Source organism: Tamandua tetradactyla, chromosome 5 (assembly GCF_023851605.1).
Source record: "Tamandua tetradactyla isolate mTamTet1 chromosome 5, mTamTet1.pri, whole genome shotgun sequence".
In the NCBI taxonomy this organism is placed as follows: Eukaryota; Metazoa; Chordata; class Mammalia; order Pilosa; family Myrmecophagidae; genus Tamandua; species Tamandua tetradactyla.
In genome coordinates, this window is record NC_135331.1 from 30549244 (window position 1) to 30563011 (window position 13768).

General features: G+C 41.4%; 1 protein-coding gene across 4 annotated transcripts in view; it reads right to left on the reverse strand.

Annotated features, from left to right (window-relative positions):
• SLC5A1 (solute carrier family 5 member 1) overlaps window positions 1-13768 on the reverse strand; it is a 153420-nt gene that overhangs the window by 20159 nt on the left and 119493 nt on the right. For all 4 annotated transcript variants that reach the window (XM_077160433.1, XM_077160435.1, XM_077160434.1 and 1 more), the window contains 4 exons: window positions 13621-13680; window positions 12102-12206; window positions 5395-5500; window positions 4136-4216 (listed from right to left, as the gene is read on the reverse strand). In XM_077160433.1, coding sequence (XP_077016548.1) covers window positions 4136-4216; window positions 5395-5500; window positions 12102-12206; window positions 13621-13680 — 352 coding nt within the window. The remainder of the gene's footprint in view (window positions 1-4135; window positions 4217-5394; window positions 5501-12101; window positions 12207-13620; window positions 13681-13768) is intronic.

Below are 13768 nucleotides of genomic sequence, written 5' to 3' on the forward strand. Positions count from 1 at the left end.
GTGGTGGGATGGACAGAGATGAGCAAGGAGTCTGGAGCACTGCCATGTACCACCTGTATGTCCTGAATAAGTCATTCTATCCCCTGCCTTGTTGTCCCCAGGCCCTACTGGGAGGAACAGAATGAAGGTTCTCAGAAAACAGAGCAGAAGAAATTGGAAAGACAATTGTGTTCCCAAGACACATAGAGTACATGAGGCCCCCTTAAAAATAAAATGCATCTCCAAGACTTTTCTTATTTCCCTTGTAATTTCACCTTTAATCCATTGGTTGTTTAAGAGTGTGCTGTTTAACAGCATAAGTACATGGAACCTTATATAGGGCATGAGATTTTGTAGGTTTGTCCAGGTTAGTGTGGTGCCGCAATATATCCCGAAGTGATCTGAACAGTGAATAAAGAAGTATTTGCAAAATCCCCTTGGAGGAGTTATGAGAAAGAGGGAAAATTCAACTTCCCCATTTGGAGAATTCCTGATGTTCTCGCAAGCAGTGGGGACAACCAAATCAGTAGGCTGAGCCCTCAATCTGGGGTTTGCCCCTATGAAACTTATTCCTACAAAGGACAGGCTAAGCCTACTAAAAATTAGGTCTAAGAGTCACCCCCAGAGAACCTCTTTTGTTGCTCAGATTAGGCCTCTCTCTCTAAGCCAACTCAGCATGTGAACTCACTGCCTCCCTACATAGGACTTGACTCCCAGGAGTGTAAACTTCCCTGGAAACATGGGACAGAATGCCTGGGATAAGCCAGGACCTGGCATCAAGAGATTGAGAAAGCCTTCTTGACCAAAAGGGGAAAGAGAGAAATGAGACAAAATAAAGTTTCAGTGGCAGAGAGATTTGAAACAGAGTCAAGAGGTGATCCTGGAGGTTATTCTTATGCACTATATAGATATCCCTTTTTAGTTTATGGTGTATTGGAGTGGTTAGAGGGAAGTACCCGAAACTGTTGAGCTGTGTTCCAGTAGCCTAGATTCTTAAAGACAATTTTATAAAGATATAACGTTTACAATGTGACTGTGTGATTGTGAGAACCTTGTGTCTGATGCTCCTTATATCAAGGGTATGGGCAGATGAGTAAAAAATATGAATATAAATAAATAAATAAATAACAGGGGGGACAAAGGGTAAAATAAATTGGGTAAATGGAAACACTAGTGGTCAATAAGAGGGAGGGGTGAGAGGCATGTTATGTATGGGTTTTTCTTTTTTCTTTTTATTACTTTTGCTGGAGTGATACAAATGTTCAAAAAAGGACCAAAGGGATGAATAAACAACTACATGATGATATTGTGAGCCACTGATTGTACACCACATGTGGAATGTTTTTTATGTCGAGAATATATGTTTGTATGTTAAGTTTTTACAATAAAAATATTTTTTTTAAAAAAAAGAATGTGCTGTTTAATTTCCACATATTGTGAATTTTCTAGTTTTCCTTCTGTCACTGGCAACTAGCTTTATTCCATTGTGGTTGGAGAAAATGCTTTACATGATTTAAATATTTAAAAATTTATTAAGACTTTTTGTGGCCTAACATGCCATCTATCCTAAAGAATAATCCATGGGCACTTACAAAGTATATGTATTCTGCTGTCATTGAGTGGAATGCCCTATATATGTCTGTTAGGCTTAGTTGGTTTATAGTATTGTTCAAGTGCTCTGTTTCCTTGTTGATTTTATGTTCACATGTTCTATCCATTATTGAAAGTGGTGTACTGAAGTCTCCTATTATTATCGTTCCTTCAATTCTATCAATATTTGCTACATGTATTTGGGGGTCTATTATTTAGATACATACATGTTTATATATGTATTCTTGATGGATTAACTCTTTTGCCTATTTTGATAGTTTTTTACTTAAAGTTTATTTTCTTTGATATTAATATGGCCACCTCAGCTCTTTTCTGGTTACTATTTTCTTTGATTTTTTCCCCCATCTATTCACTTTGAACCGATTGTGCCTTTGGGTCTAACAAGTCTCTTGTAAACAGCATGTAGTTGGATTATACTTATTTAGTCATTCTTCCAATCTCTGCCTTTTGACTGGAGAGTTTAACCCATCTATATCTAAAGTAATACCGATAAGGCAGCCATTTGGGTTTTTTGTACATTTTATGCTTTTTTGTCCCTCATGTCCTCTGCTGATGCCTTTTTTTATGGACGGTTGATCTTTTAGAGTGAAAAGTTTCATCTCCTTCATATTTCCTTTAATTTATATATTTTTTTACATATTTCCTTTGTGGTTACATTGGTATGGTGGTTTAGAGCTGTATGCCCCAGAAAAGCATGTTCTTAAACTTAATCCATTCCTGTGGGTATGAACACATTGTAAGTAGGACCATTTGATGAAGTTATTCACTTAAGGTGTGGTGCAACTCAGTCAGGATTACTGGAGTCATTTATAAGTAGAATGAAACTCAGACAGATGGAGAGAAAGCCTTGGGAAGCAAGGACCTGAAAATCAACGGACCCTGGAACAGAAAAGAGAGACCAGGAGAGGTCTCTATGAATACTGCCATGTAACAAAGGAGCCAAGGACAAAAGATCACCAGCAGCCAGCCCCAGAATGCCAGTCTTCAGAAAGAAAGCATTCCCTTGAAGAGGCTTTGATTTGGGTTTTCTCTGAGTCTCAAAACTATGAGCTAATAAATTCCTATTGTTTATGCCAACCCATTGTGTGGCGTTTGCTTGAGCAGTCAAGGAAACTAAAACACATGAGGTTTACATTTAGCATCCTAAAGCTATAACAATCTGTGCTGGTTTGAAAGGATGTACATCCCCTAGAAAAGCCATGTTTTAACCTAAATTCCATTTCATAAAGGCAAAATAATATTCAATACTGTATGTTTGAAACTGTAATCAGATCATCTCCCTGGAGATGTGATTTAATCAAGAGTGGTTGTTAAGCTGGATTAGGTGACAACATGTCTCCACCCATTTGGGTGGGTCTTGATTAGTTTGTGGAGTCCTATAAAAGAGGAAACATTTTGGAGAATGAAGGAGATTCAGAGAGAGCAGAGAATGCTGCAGCACCACGAAGCAGAGACTCCATCTGTCAGAGCTTTGAAGATGAAGAAGGAAAACGCCTCCCCTGGAGCTTCATGAAACAGGAAGCCAGGAGAGAAAGCTAGCAGATGATGCTGTGCTCACCATGTGCCCTTCCAGCCGGGAGAGAAACAAAGACTCTGTTCGCCATGTGCTTTCTCAGATGAGAGAGAAACCCTGAACTTCATCGGCCTTCTTGAATCCATGTATCTTTCCCTGGATGCCTTTGATTGGACATTTCTGTAGACTTGTTTTAATTGGGACATTTTCTCGGCCTAAGAACTGTAAACTAGCAACTCATTAAATTCCTCTTTTTAAAAGCCATTCCATTTCTGGTGTATTGCATTCCGGCAGCTAGCAAACTAGAACGCAATCTAATTTTAAATTGACACCAATTGAACTTCAATAGCATACATAATTTCTTTTCCTCTACCCTCAACCCCATCTGCCTTCTTTATGTTGCATATGATATCTTCCCTTAATAATTACCCCTAGATCTTGGGTCTCCACTCTTCTCTTTAGGATTTTATAGACAAGCAAAATTTCAAAATACTGTTAGTGGGGGAGGGGAGTTACACAGAAAGGCCAACTTTTAAATTTTGTCAAATAAGGATAATAAAAAAGAAAATTATCTCCAACTCCTATCTCATAAAAGAAAGGACATTTAAGCTCAAAATATAAACAAGTCATAATCTGAGATTGAAAAATAACAACACTTGAATATATTTAGCCTAATGGAAAACTCTCTACACCTTCCTTTATTCTTTTTTGTCCAGTTTGGCTACAGACAAAAAAACATGTCAACACTAGCCAACACTGGGGACCAGTGGCCCAGTCTATCTAGAAAAGGTAGCAGAGAATCCAGGTGTTCTCTGGGTCACCCCAGCCTGACACCTCCAGTGGTGAGTAAGGGCCTCTGCACACCCAGGGTGAGCCATCAATCCAGGCCATTCCACTCCTCTTGGAAGAGCAGAGCCCTTCCAAGCTCACCACTGGGCTGGCAGCAGTCAGAGTGGCCGGACTCACTCTTCTCTTTCTGGGCTGCAGGCCCTCTACCCCTTTCCCACTTAGACATGCTACAGTTCCACTTACCAAACCCAGTCAGGATGAAAGATCCCACCAGCATGATCACCGTCTGCAAGGTGTCCGTGTAAATCACAGCGGCTAGGCCCCCTAGCAGGCAGGAAGATCATAAATACATCTGACCTCATGTTGAGGGCAACCTGTCTGCCTGCTTCCTTTCCTCATCCTCTACCCTTTGACCTCTGCACACCTTCTAAGCACACCCTTCATTCACCCAACTGCCTCTTCCTTGCCCTCTTCTCTGCTACTCAGCATGTACCAACATCTCCACTTTTCACAGAAATGCTTGGAAGGCCTTGGGAAAAGGAGACTATTTTTCCCTAATTGAGGAGAAAGAGGGTGATGTGGCAAGTTTAAGCCAGGAGATGGCTTACAGGAGATGATTCTTCTATGGTAAGATAAAGTATCTTCCATTGACAAAGTGAGGGAAGAAAAAAAATAAAGCTGACTATAGAGAACCTGGAGACATTACCAAACTGCCTCCTTTCAGAGGACTACTTGCATATCCACTCTTTCTTTTCTCAGACCATCTAAGTAACTTCTAGCCACAAAAACTAATTGGAACAGGAGTCCAGGAACGGGGGTCCAGCTGAGCAGCAAGTTCTACCACTGACCCTGTCCCCCTAACTAGTTGGACAGAGTGACACTTCTGCAAATGTGCCCTCAATTGTTAAACTATCAACTACTCCAGTAACCTCTTTCTTGTGTCTTCCTCTAAAACCCCTTTCTATATGTCATTCCCTCCCTCCAGTAGCTTCCACCGCTATTACATTAAATCCAAGGCCTCTGTCTGGTTTGCAAACCTCCTCTAGTTTCACCTCATTTGTGTATCAAGCCTTATAGCCTACAACCCACACTATACCTCCCAGTGAATACCCTCCTCCAGCCCTGCCCACCTGCTGCCTCCTAGCCAAGCCCATTCTCACCTCTGTTCCTCTGCTCACTCCATTCCTTAAACCTCCATCTCTCCCTGACTTTCGTAACTTAGCCAAGTCCTCTCCACAATCTGTAAGACAAAGCCCTATCATGCCTCCTGTAAGAATTTACCTTGACTATTCTGCCCAATAGTGGAGTTTTCGGAGACCACCCACATAATATGTAGGGTCTGTGAGTTGGGGCCAAGGAAATACCCCACTATCAAACTATTTCCTAGGTGTGTATCTCTCCTTCTCTCCTTGAGAGAAGTCATGTCTCCTACTACCTTTCTTCCTTCCCACGTGCTAACCCTGAGCTGGGAGTGAGCTGCTGGATCATTTGAATGGACTCACCTGTGATTGTGTAAAGGCCAGTGATTGCCAATAGGAGAAATATGGCCAAGTACAGATCCAGGCCCAAGGCCAAATTGATGAATATGGCCCCAGAGAAGATATCTGCCTGAAAAGGAGAGGAAAGTGGAGTTAGGAATGAGAAAGGCCAGCTGACTGCAGGGTGCACCCCATGCCTGAACTAAGGCACTTGCACTGCAGGTGACAAAAAGGCAAACATGCAAGTGCTTAGGAGAAGCTGTCACCTGAATAGAAAGAGCATGTCAATGCTGAATTTTCCAGAATTCCAAGGTTGGCCCTACTCCCCTTGTTCTTTGGCTGCAATTCCATAATTAGACGTTCATATTTTTTTTTTTTTTTTTTTTTTTTTTTTAAAGGAAAGACAGAGAGAAGGAAGGAAGGATAGAAGGAAGGAAGGAAGGAAGAAAGGGAAACATTTTTTTAAACATTTTCTTGTTTTATTGTATTCTGTTTCTCCGTTTTTGTTACATGGGCTGGGGCCGGGAATCGAACCGAGGTCCTCCGGCATAGCAGGCAAGCACTTTGCCCGCTGAGCCACCGCGGCCCGCCCTAGACGTTCATATTTTTATCCCCAGCTAAGAATACGAGTATCTGAAGGAGAGTCGTACTCTATTTCTCAGTTTCCCAGCATGATTTACTCAAGACAATGATAGGTATTCCATGAAAAAAAGGATTCCATGCCCAAAAGTCTGTGACATGCTGGATTAAACAAAGTTTAGGCAGTTTCTCTACTACCCAACTTCTCTGAGCCTTTAACATACACTTTGTACTATAAATCCCTAGGGAGAGAACATGGTACACAACATTTCACTAACTTCTTTAACCATGGATCCCTTTTTGTCAAGGAACAACTATTAACAACTTACGGTTTCTCACTACTCACCTTGTGAATCCTGCTCTAAGCTATTATCCACTGTTTGCACTTCAGTACACAAGGGTTTATTACACATATTCCCAAAAGCAAGTTTGAGTTCTGAAGGGTTGATGAGTGAAACTTCTCCCTCCCTACCCCATGAGGGAAATTTCAGTGACATCATAACTTTATCTCTCAGGCCCAGATGCAGTCCATCTTGAATTAAACACAAACAGATCACCAAGGACGTACTGCATGGCAGGCGTGGTACTAGATGGTTATATCTGGATTATCTTATGAAACTTTAGGAAAATTCTTCCTTCTTCACTCCTGAATTCAGCAGTTACGTTCTTGATGTAGTTTTTTCCCTATCCCCACCTCTCTTCTCTGCCTCATTTAGCCACCCTGAGCTTTCTACCTGACTGCTAATTTAGACTAGCAGAAAGCACTGGAATCATCCAAAATGAATTTTCTTGTCACTGCCAAAATACTACCTGGAAGGGTAGCATCATAGTGAATCTTTTGTTGTTAAATCTCTGGGCGCAGAAGAAAGTAAACTTTTCCTGGATGGACTGCACAAGCTGTTTTATGGCATAAAATCCAACATATTTCAGGGCATGAAATAGGGCTTGAAAAAGGGGCTACCCAGTCAGAGTCCTGGGGAACAGGCCAGCAGCATAGGTCCCTGTGACCCTACATCTTCTCCTCTTTTCTTCTCTCCCCTCTCCCCATCCCATTGCATCTCCTCAGGGCCCTCCAGTGACTGCACAACTCCTCCTGCCCCTCCCAACTAAATCTCCTATTCCCAGCCTCGCTTAGTTGTCATAAAGCTTGTCTAATACCAACTCCATGTTTCTGTGCTACATGAGCACTGGCCAGTGAGTCAGTCACTCCTCCCCCATGGTGGGCCTTCTGAGGACCCAGTGCCTCACCTCATCTCCTCTTTGGCCACAACCCCCCACCCCAAGCAAACTATCTAGCTCTAGGGACCCTAGTGTCATGGTCTTTCCTGGTGGAGAAGGAGAGACAGAGCCAGGAAGGGAGAGATGGTGACTTAGAAAGAGTCCCCCCACGCCCTGTCCCCAAGGACAGTGCTCAGCACACCTGGGTTTTAGACCCAGCCCTGCTTGGGACCTACAAGCCAAAACATTTCCCCTCTCCACTTCTCATGTTCTCATCTTTAAAGAGGGAAAGCCTGACTTCAGGGGCCTGTGATTCTCAGCTGCTACAAGCAGGGGAAGTCCTGCAGTCAAACAAAACATTCCTTCACAGATCCTGAACCTATTCTGTCCTGCCTTCCACAGTAGGTTAATATGAGGAAAGAGCCCCGCTGCTGTTCAATAGCCTTGCTGAAGGTGAAATGGCCACCCCATCCTGACTGTACCCTGTATTACTTGAAATTGTAATGAGTATTCATAATGATGCTCCCTCCCCTCATAGACACCATAAAGTCATCAGATTAAAAGGGCAGTATTCATTGATTTTAATGGAATGCTGGTAAATACACAAACTTTTGATTTTGTGGATTATCTCATAAGTATAAATGAGCTATAAAAAAATTCCAAGGCTAGGCCTTAAAAATGTGCTTGGTTGGTTTATTTTCCAGAGCAGTTAATTTTTAATGCTTTATGACAACATGTCATAGCAGATTGTGACACCCTTATTAATATTTGTCTTGCTATCATTATCACAAATATGTAATACACGGCTTCTAGAATAATGCTATAAACAAAGTTTATGAATACTTATGGGAAGTGCTGGGCTAACAGAAATCTTGTTTTCAGGATACACCTTTTCCAGCTAACAGGACAGATAAAGAATTCCAAGAAAACCTCCCTTATAAATTCAGAAGCCTAGGACAAATTCTTCCTCCACTGAGTCACTGGATAAGTTCTGCCCTTGGGACCCTGAAAATCAATAGAGATGCCAGAGATACTGTAGCTGAACACTCCATCCAGGTCACTTCAACTGGGCACTGGTGCTCTGACAGGAGTTTTTTGAACTCCCTACATGCCCAAATTTTTTCCTGCTTCAGTAGGGGTGTTTTCTTCCATTTCTAGAAGATGTTACAGTTTACAGAGGGTTTTCAGGTGCATGCTTTGCTTTAATCTTCAAAACAAAGTAATGGGATAAGCAAGTTGGCTCCATTCTACAGATGAAAAAGACATAGTAAATGACTTGCTCAAGAGCTAAAAATCCAGGTTTTGTGTCTCCAAGTCCATTATAGTTCCACAACATCAAAGGTAAGAGTCTTCCCTTGTGGAATACTTCCACAGAGTAAGGCCTTTAACTTTTCTTACTTATTAAAATAATTATTGTGTATGGTTTTTTTAAAAAGCAGCATAGACTGCTATATATTGAAAAGTAAGTGTGACCTTGCTTCTGGTCACTCTACCCCAAGATGACCACTGTGAAGAGCTTTTAGTCTATCAGAAGATGTTTAAATGGCTTGTTGAAAACTACATATTAATGGTATGTTCTACAGTCCCTAAAAATAATAATTATTGAGGATGGAAATATATAAAAATGTTTACAATTTGATGTGAAAGGCAGGGATAAAGACAATAAAATGATAGGAATATTGGGGTGCACATCTATAAAAGAATGCACACAGTAGGGGCAAAGTTAAATATGAAAATGCTTGCATTAAAATTACAGGAATATGAGTGTTTTTACCCCCGAGATTTTATTTAATGTCATTGCTGCATTGTTTTTGCAGTTTTCAAGGTGGGAGCTGCAGAAATTTTAAAACACAATACATTCTTTGTGGATATATGGGCATACATATATATGTAGTAAAATATAAAAACATAGACCAGACAAGTACACATCATGTTCAAGACAACATTTGAACAGGAAGGAGAGAAATAGGAACAGGGTGGGTACAGATACCCTTCTATTATATCTGTAATGACTGATTTCTTTTTTAAAAATGGTAAATTGTTAGATCTACGACATTTGGGTGGTGGATATAAAGGTATTTGCTATATTATTCTTTGTACTTTTCTTTATGTTTGAAGTGTTTCACCAATTTTTTTTTCATTTATAAGTAAAGGGGACTGGGCAGGGAGTATACACCAGCTTGGATATAAAATAATTCTTCTATAATCCTACAAGACATTCATTTTATCGCTCATCCTAGACTGTTAACAGTCTTAGTCCTTAAGAAGAAAAAGATTAAAAAAAAAATAGGCTGCTAAGGAAAATCAACTTGAAGCGAAATAAAAAAATTATGGTCCTCTAGACCAGAGGTTAGCAAACCTTTTCTTTAAAGGGCCAGATGATAAATATTTTAGTCTTTGCAGGCTATATGGTCTCTGTTGCACATACTCAACTCTGCCATCGCAGCATGAAAGCAGTTAAAGACAATGCATAAACAAGTGGGCATGACTGTGTTACAAGAAAAATTTATTTACAAAGACAGGCAGAGGGCCAGTTTTGGCCCAAGGGCTATAGTTTGCTGACTCCTGCCCTGTTTCAAGCCTGCAGGCAAACTTTCTTTCCAACACTTTGAAAATTTGTCTTTGACCATAGGACAAAGGGAGGATGCAGTGAGAAAATTTCTTGGAGAAACAAGTCTCTGGCTGTGAGCCTTGGGCAGATCACTTCACCTCAAGATTGAATAGCTTAAGATCTTGTGTTTTTATATGTGTGTGTTTGTTCCCCGTCTTGGTCCTAACCAGGTGTGTCTGAGCACCCAACAAATTCCGCCTGACAATGAGATGTGAGGGGAAGAAGTCCCATTTGAATAATTTCTCTTTCCAATTGTGAAAGTGAGGAGCCCAAGTAATGAGCATTCAAACTTAAACAAAAGATGAAACTCTTATCTTTATCTTCACCCAGGAATCGAAAATGGACAGCGACGTTGCTGTAAATGTTTATTGCAGGAAATAAACAAGGATATTTGGCCATCACGTGTTATCCATAAATCTGAGCTTTATCTCGAGTGATTGTGCACATTTGAATAAGATATGTGAGACCAGGAAATTTTACAGAACAGAATGCTTCTTGGAGCACAATAAGGCCATATGTTGGGAAGCCAGTTATAGTCAGGAATTCATGGCAGGGCAATCAAGTCTCAGAGCCTAAAAGGATGCGGCCACAAGGTGGCCAAGACTCCAGGTAACCACTGCCCACCCACCTCCGTCCCATTTGGGCCCTGCACCTGAAACACATTTACTTTTCTCTCTTCCATCAATTATATACCTCTCTACGCCCTCCTAAGCCTTCCTGGCAAGTCACTGGTTGTTTTCCACCTGGTCATAGATCTCACAAAGCCACTCTTCCTCTCTTGTCACTCATCGCAAGCTATCTGTGCCTTTCCCCACTCACCAACACAACTTGCACATCAAAACTGATTAATCATCATTGTGCACAATATAAATTCCTTACTACCTAACCTTGTTAACAATTCTTTTTCTTTGATCCATGACCCTTGCAGTCACATATATCTTTTGTCAATGCATGAATTTTTTTACTTCAATTTTTTACGCTAATTCAAATCTCACCCTCATGTGTATCTTAAAGTGAGCTCCTAGCAGGTTTAGTTGCCATCAATGTAATTCTTTTAAAGATTTCATGTTTACAATCCATGGCGATACTGAAGAGAGCCAAATTCATAAAGGCAAAGCCTTGCCTATCTACACTCTTCCCTGCCCATCCCCTATGCTCACATGTCCCTCCTTCCATCCTTCATAAACTCAGTGTGTGGCTGATGTTCTTTTCTCACATGCCTCTAAAGCACAATGCTCAGACCTAATTTATACTGTGAGGTTCATTAATCAACCACCTTACCTTTTCCCCGAGTCTTGGGCTTTAACCTACTCTATACTAGAAGAATTAAAGATTTAGAAGGAGGGGTGGGGGTGGGCATGATGTCAAAAGGTTGGGACTGTGTTTCTGGAAAGCTGTGTCCCATTCCAGTTCTGATACTGTTTAACCCTGCAAGTTCCTCTCCCCTCTCTGTACCTTAGTTTCTCCATCTATAAAATGAGAGCATGGGACTAAATGATCTACCACATTCTGCCAGCCCATGATATCCCATCCAAGCACATTGCAGAAAACTGTGAGGAGTGCAGACTTTAGGGCCAGAGAGATTCAGGATCCAATCCTGGCTTTGTCATATACTAATAGTGTGACCTAGGCCCAGTTACCTAATTGCTCTGCCACTCAGTTTTCTCTTCCATGTAGTGGAAAATAAAATTAAAATCCCTACCCATGCAGTGCTCTTATAAGACCTTGAGATGGTGTCAATTCAGAGCATGGCACTAAATAAAAGGCAGCTATGCATTACTCAAGTGATCACTGGCCCAGGGCAGCGGTGGAGCAGGTATGAATTTGGACAGGGCCTCTAGTAAGGAGACCCAGGAATCATAGAGTGGGAGCAATTTACAGTATCTACAATTAAAAAGCAAAATTCAGAAAAAGCTGACTCTGTGGGAGATGGGCTCCACCAGGATCCGAGCTGGGGGAAGCTGACCCTCAGCTACCAGGGGGCTCCCAAGTCCAAGGCGGTTTAATCAGTAACCTGAAAAGTCAGTGATTGAGAAGGCCCAGAGACAGGCTGTGCACTTAGTTAATTTATATGACTATCCCAACACCAGCTCCAAGGGCAAAGAGTGCCCTTTCCATGGCAACTGGAGTCAACAGATTTTACATGCTTGAACTGTGGACTGGGGAATACATGTCTCCAAGAAAGAGAAGCCTAATGCCAAGACAGATACCAAGTTAAGAAAAATATATAGAACTGTTTCTCGGGAGGCAAGCATGTGCTGGGGAGCAAGAGAGAGCAGGTTCTGAGATAGCAGGCGCTACATTTTTAGGATAACGGACTCACCGAGATCTTGGTGAAAATGTAGAGCAACAGGGACAGAATGGAGAGGTAGACCTGGATCCGCTTGCCTCCAAACCGCTTCCGTAGGTACTCCGGCATTGTCACCACCTGCATGGGGTGCAAGGACGGTCACCATCAGCTGGAGTGACCAAAGGGCCCAGAGCAAGCAGAGCAGTAGGACCCACCCTGATGTCAGAGCCACAAAGATGTGGTCAAGGTAATTAGATGGCCCCAGTCCTGTAGCCATTTGCTTATCTCAATCCTATATGCCTGGCCACTGCAAGGATGTAAGTATTATCCCAGCACAGAGAGATGCCCAATAAATATCTGTTCTTAAGTGAACACATGACTGGGCTTAATCAAGAAAGCAGATCCTTGCCCTGGAGGAGGAGTAGAAATTCTGTAGTAGGCGCCCTGCAGAGTACCTACTGTGAGCAAGGCATCTTCATAACAAAGGGAGCATCTGTCCAGTGTGTCAAACAAGGTGGCCAGGCAGACTCACTGAGCTAAGATGTTGTGGCAGAAGGCCCATCCAATTGCTCTCCTCTTAGCACCTTTTCACAAATTCCAACCACACTTCCTGAATCACTCCCTTAACCCTACACTTGTGGTTTCCTGGCATCAGACATGTCTTACTAATAGTGTATAACCCTCCAGAAAACTAGAGTCTGCCCTGTATTTTTTCTGTATTGCTATTAACACATAATGTATGGATTTATCTTCGATTGTGATGATAAAAAAAATATTTAAACTTTCTAGTCTCCTATATTCTGGAGCAGCTAGAAGGAAAAATGTGAGAGGATCATATGTTAGCCCAGACAAACTCTGGGATCTGTCCTGTAACTACTTGTTGAAGAGTGCTTTAAACACTATTGCTTTTTTATTTCTCTGCTTTGTATATATGTTATACTATACAATAAAAAAAGTTTAAAAAAACAACAACAACACAATGTATGGATTTACACATCACAGGTGCTCAATATATTTCACTGAACGGATGATACTAAAGCTATCATACATATTTAAGTTGCTAGATAGAGAGATTTAGTCAAATGACTTCATTCATTCAATAATTGAGTATCAAATGTGTGCTCAGGAAACAAGGGCTGCTGATATATATATAAATGAATGGGAAACAAAGTTCTTTTTCTTAAACTACTTCCCATCTAGGGGCAAAAACAGATAGTTATATATTAAGAGCAAATGCACAGCATACCATGTAAGAACACACCCAAGGTAAGGGGACATGATGCTTCAGAGGGGTCTGAATGGAGTGAGGTTACTTAGGGACTTCCTAGACGGAGGAGTTATGAGCCAAGATCGAAAATAGAAGCCAGACCCATGCCAAGTAGAACTGTTTAATGCACCTGTAGGCAATAAGGAACTTTATATCTTAGGAACAAAAGCCAAATCACAGATATTCTCTGCCATTTATACTGTAAAGTCTACTCTACCTTCTGGTAAGAACAAGTTCACACATAATATTTGCCAACAAGAAATCAATAATAGAACAAATACTTACCCCAGCTTTAATGTAAATAGGGACAAACACCCAGCCCAGTACAACCACCAAAATCAGTGCCTGAAATAAAAAATGAGGTGGAGTCAAAGAAGGAATTTTAACACATCCCTGCCGCCTTGGGGGCCCCATCAGCAGAAGGCCTTCCTCC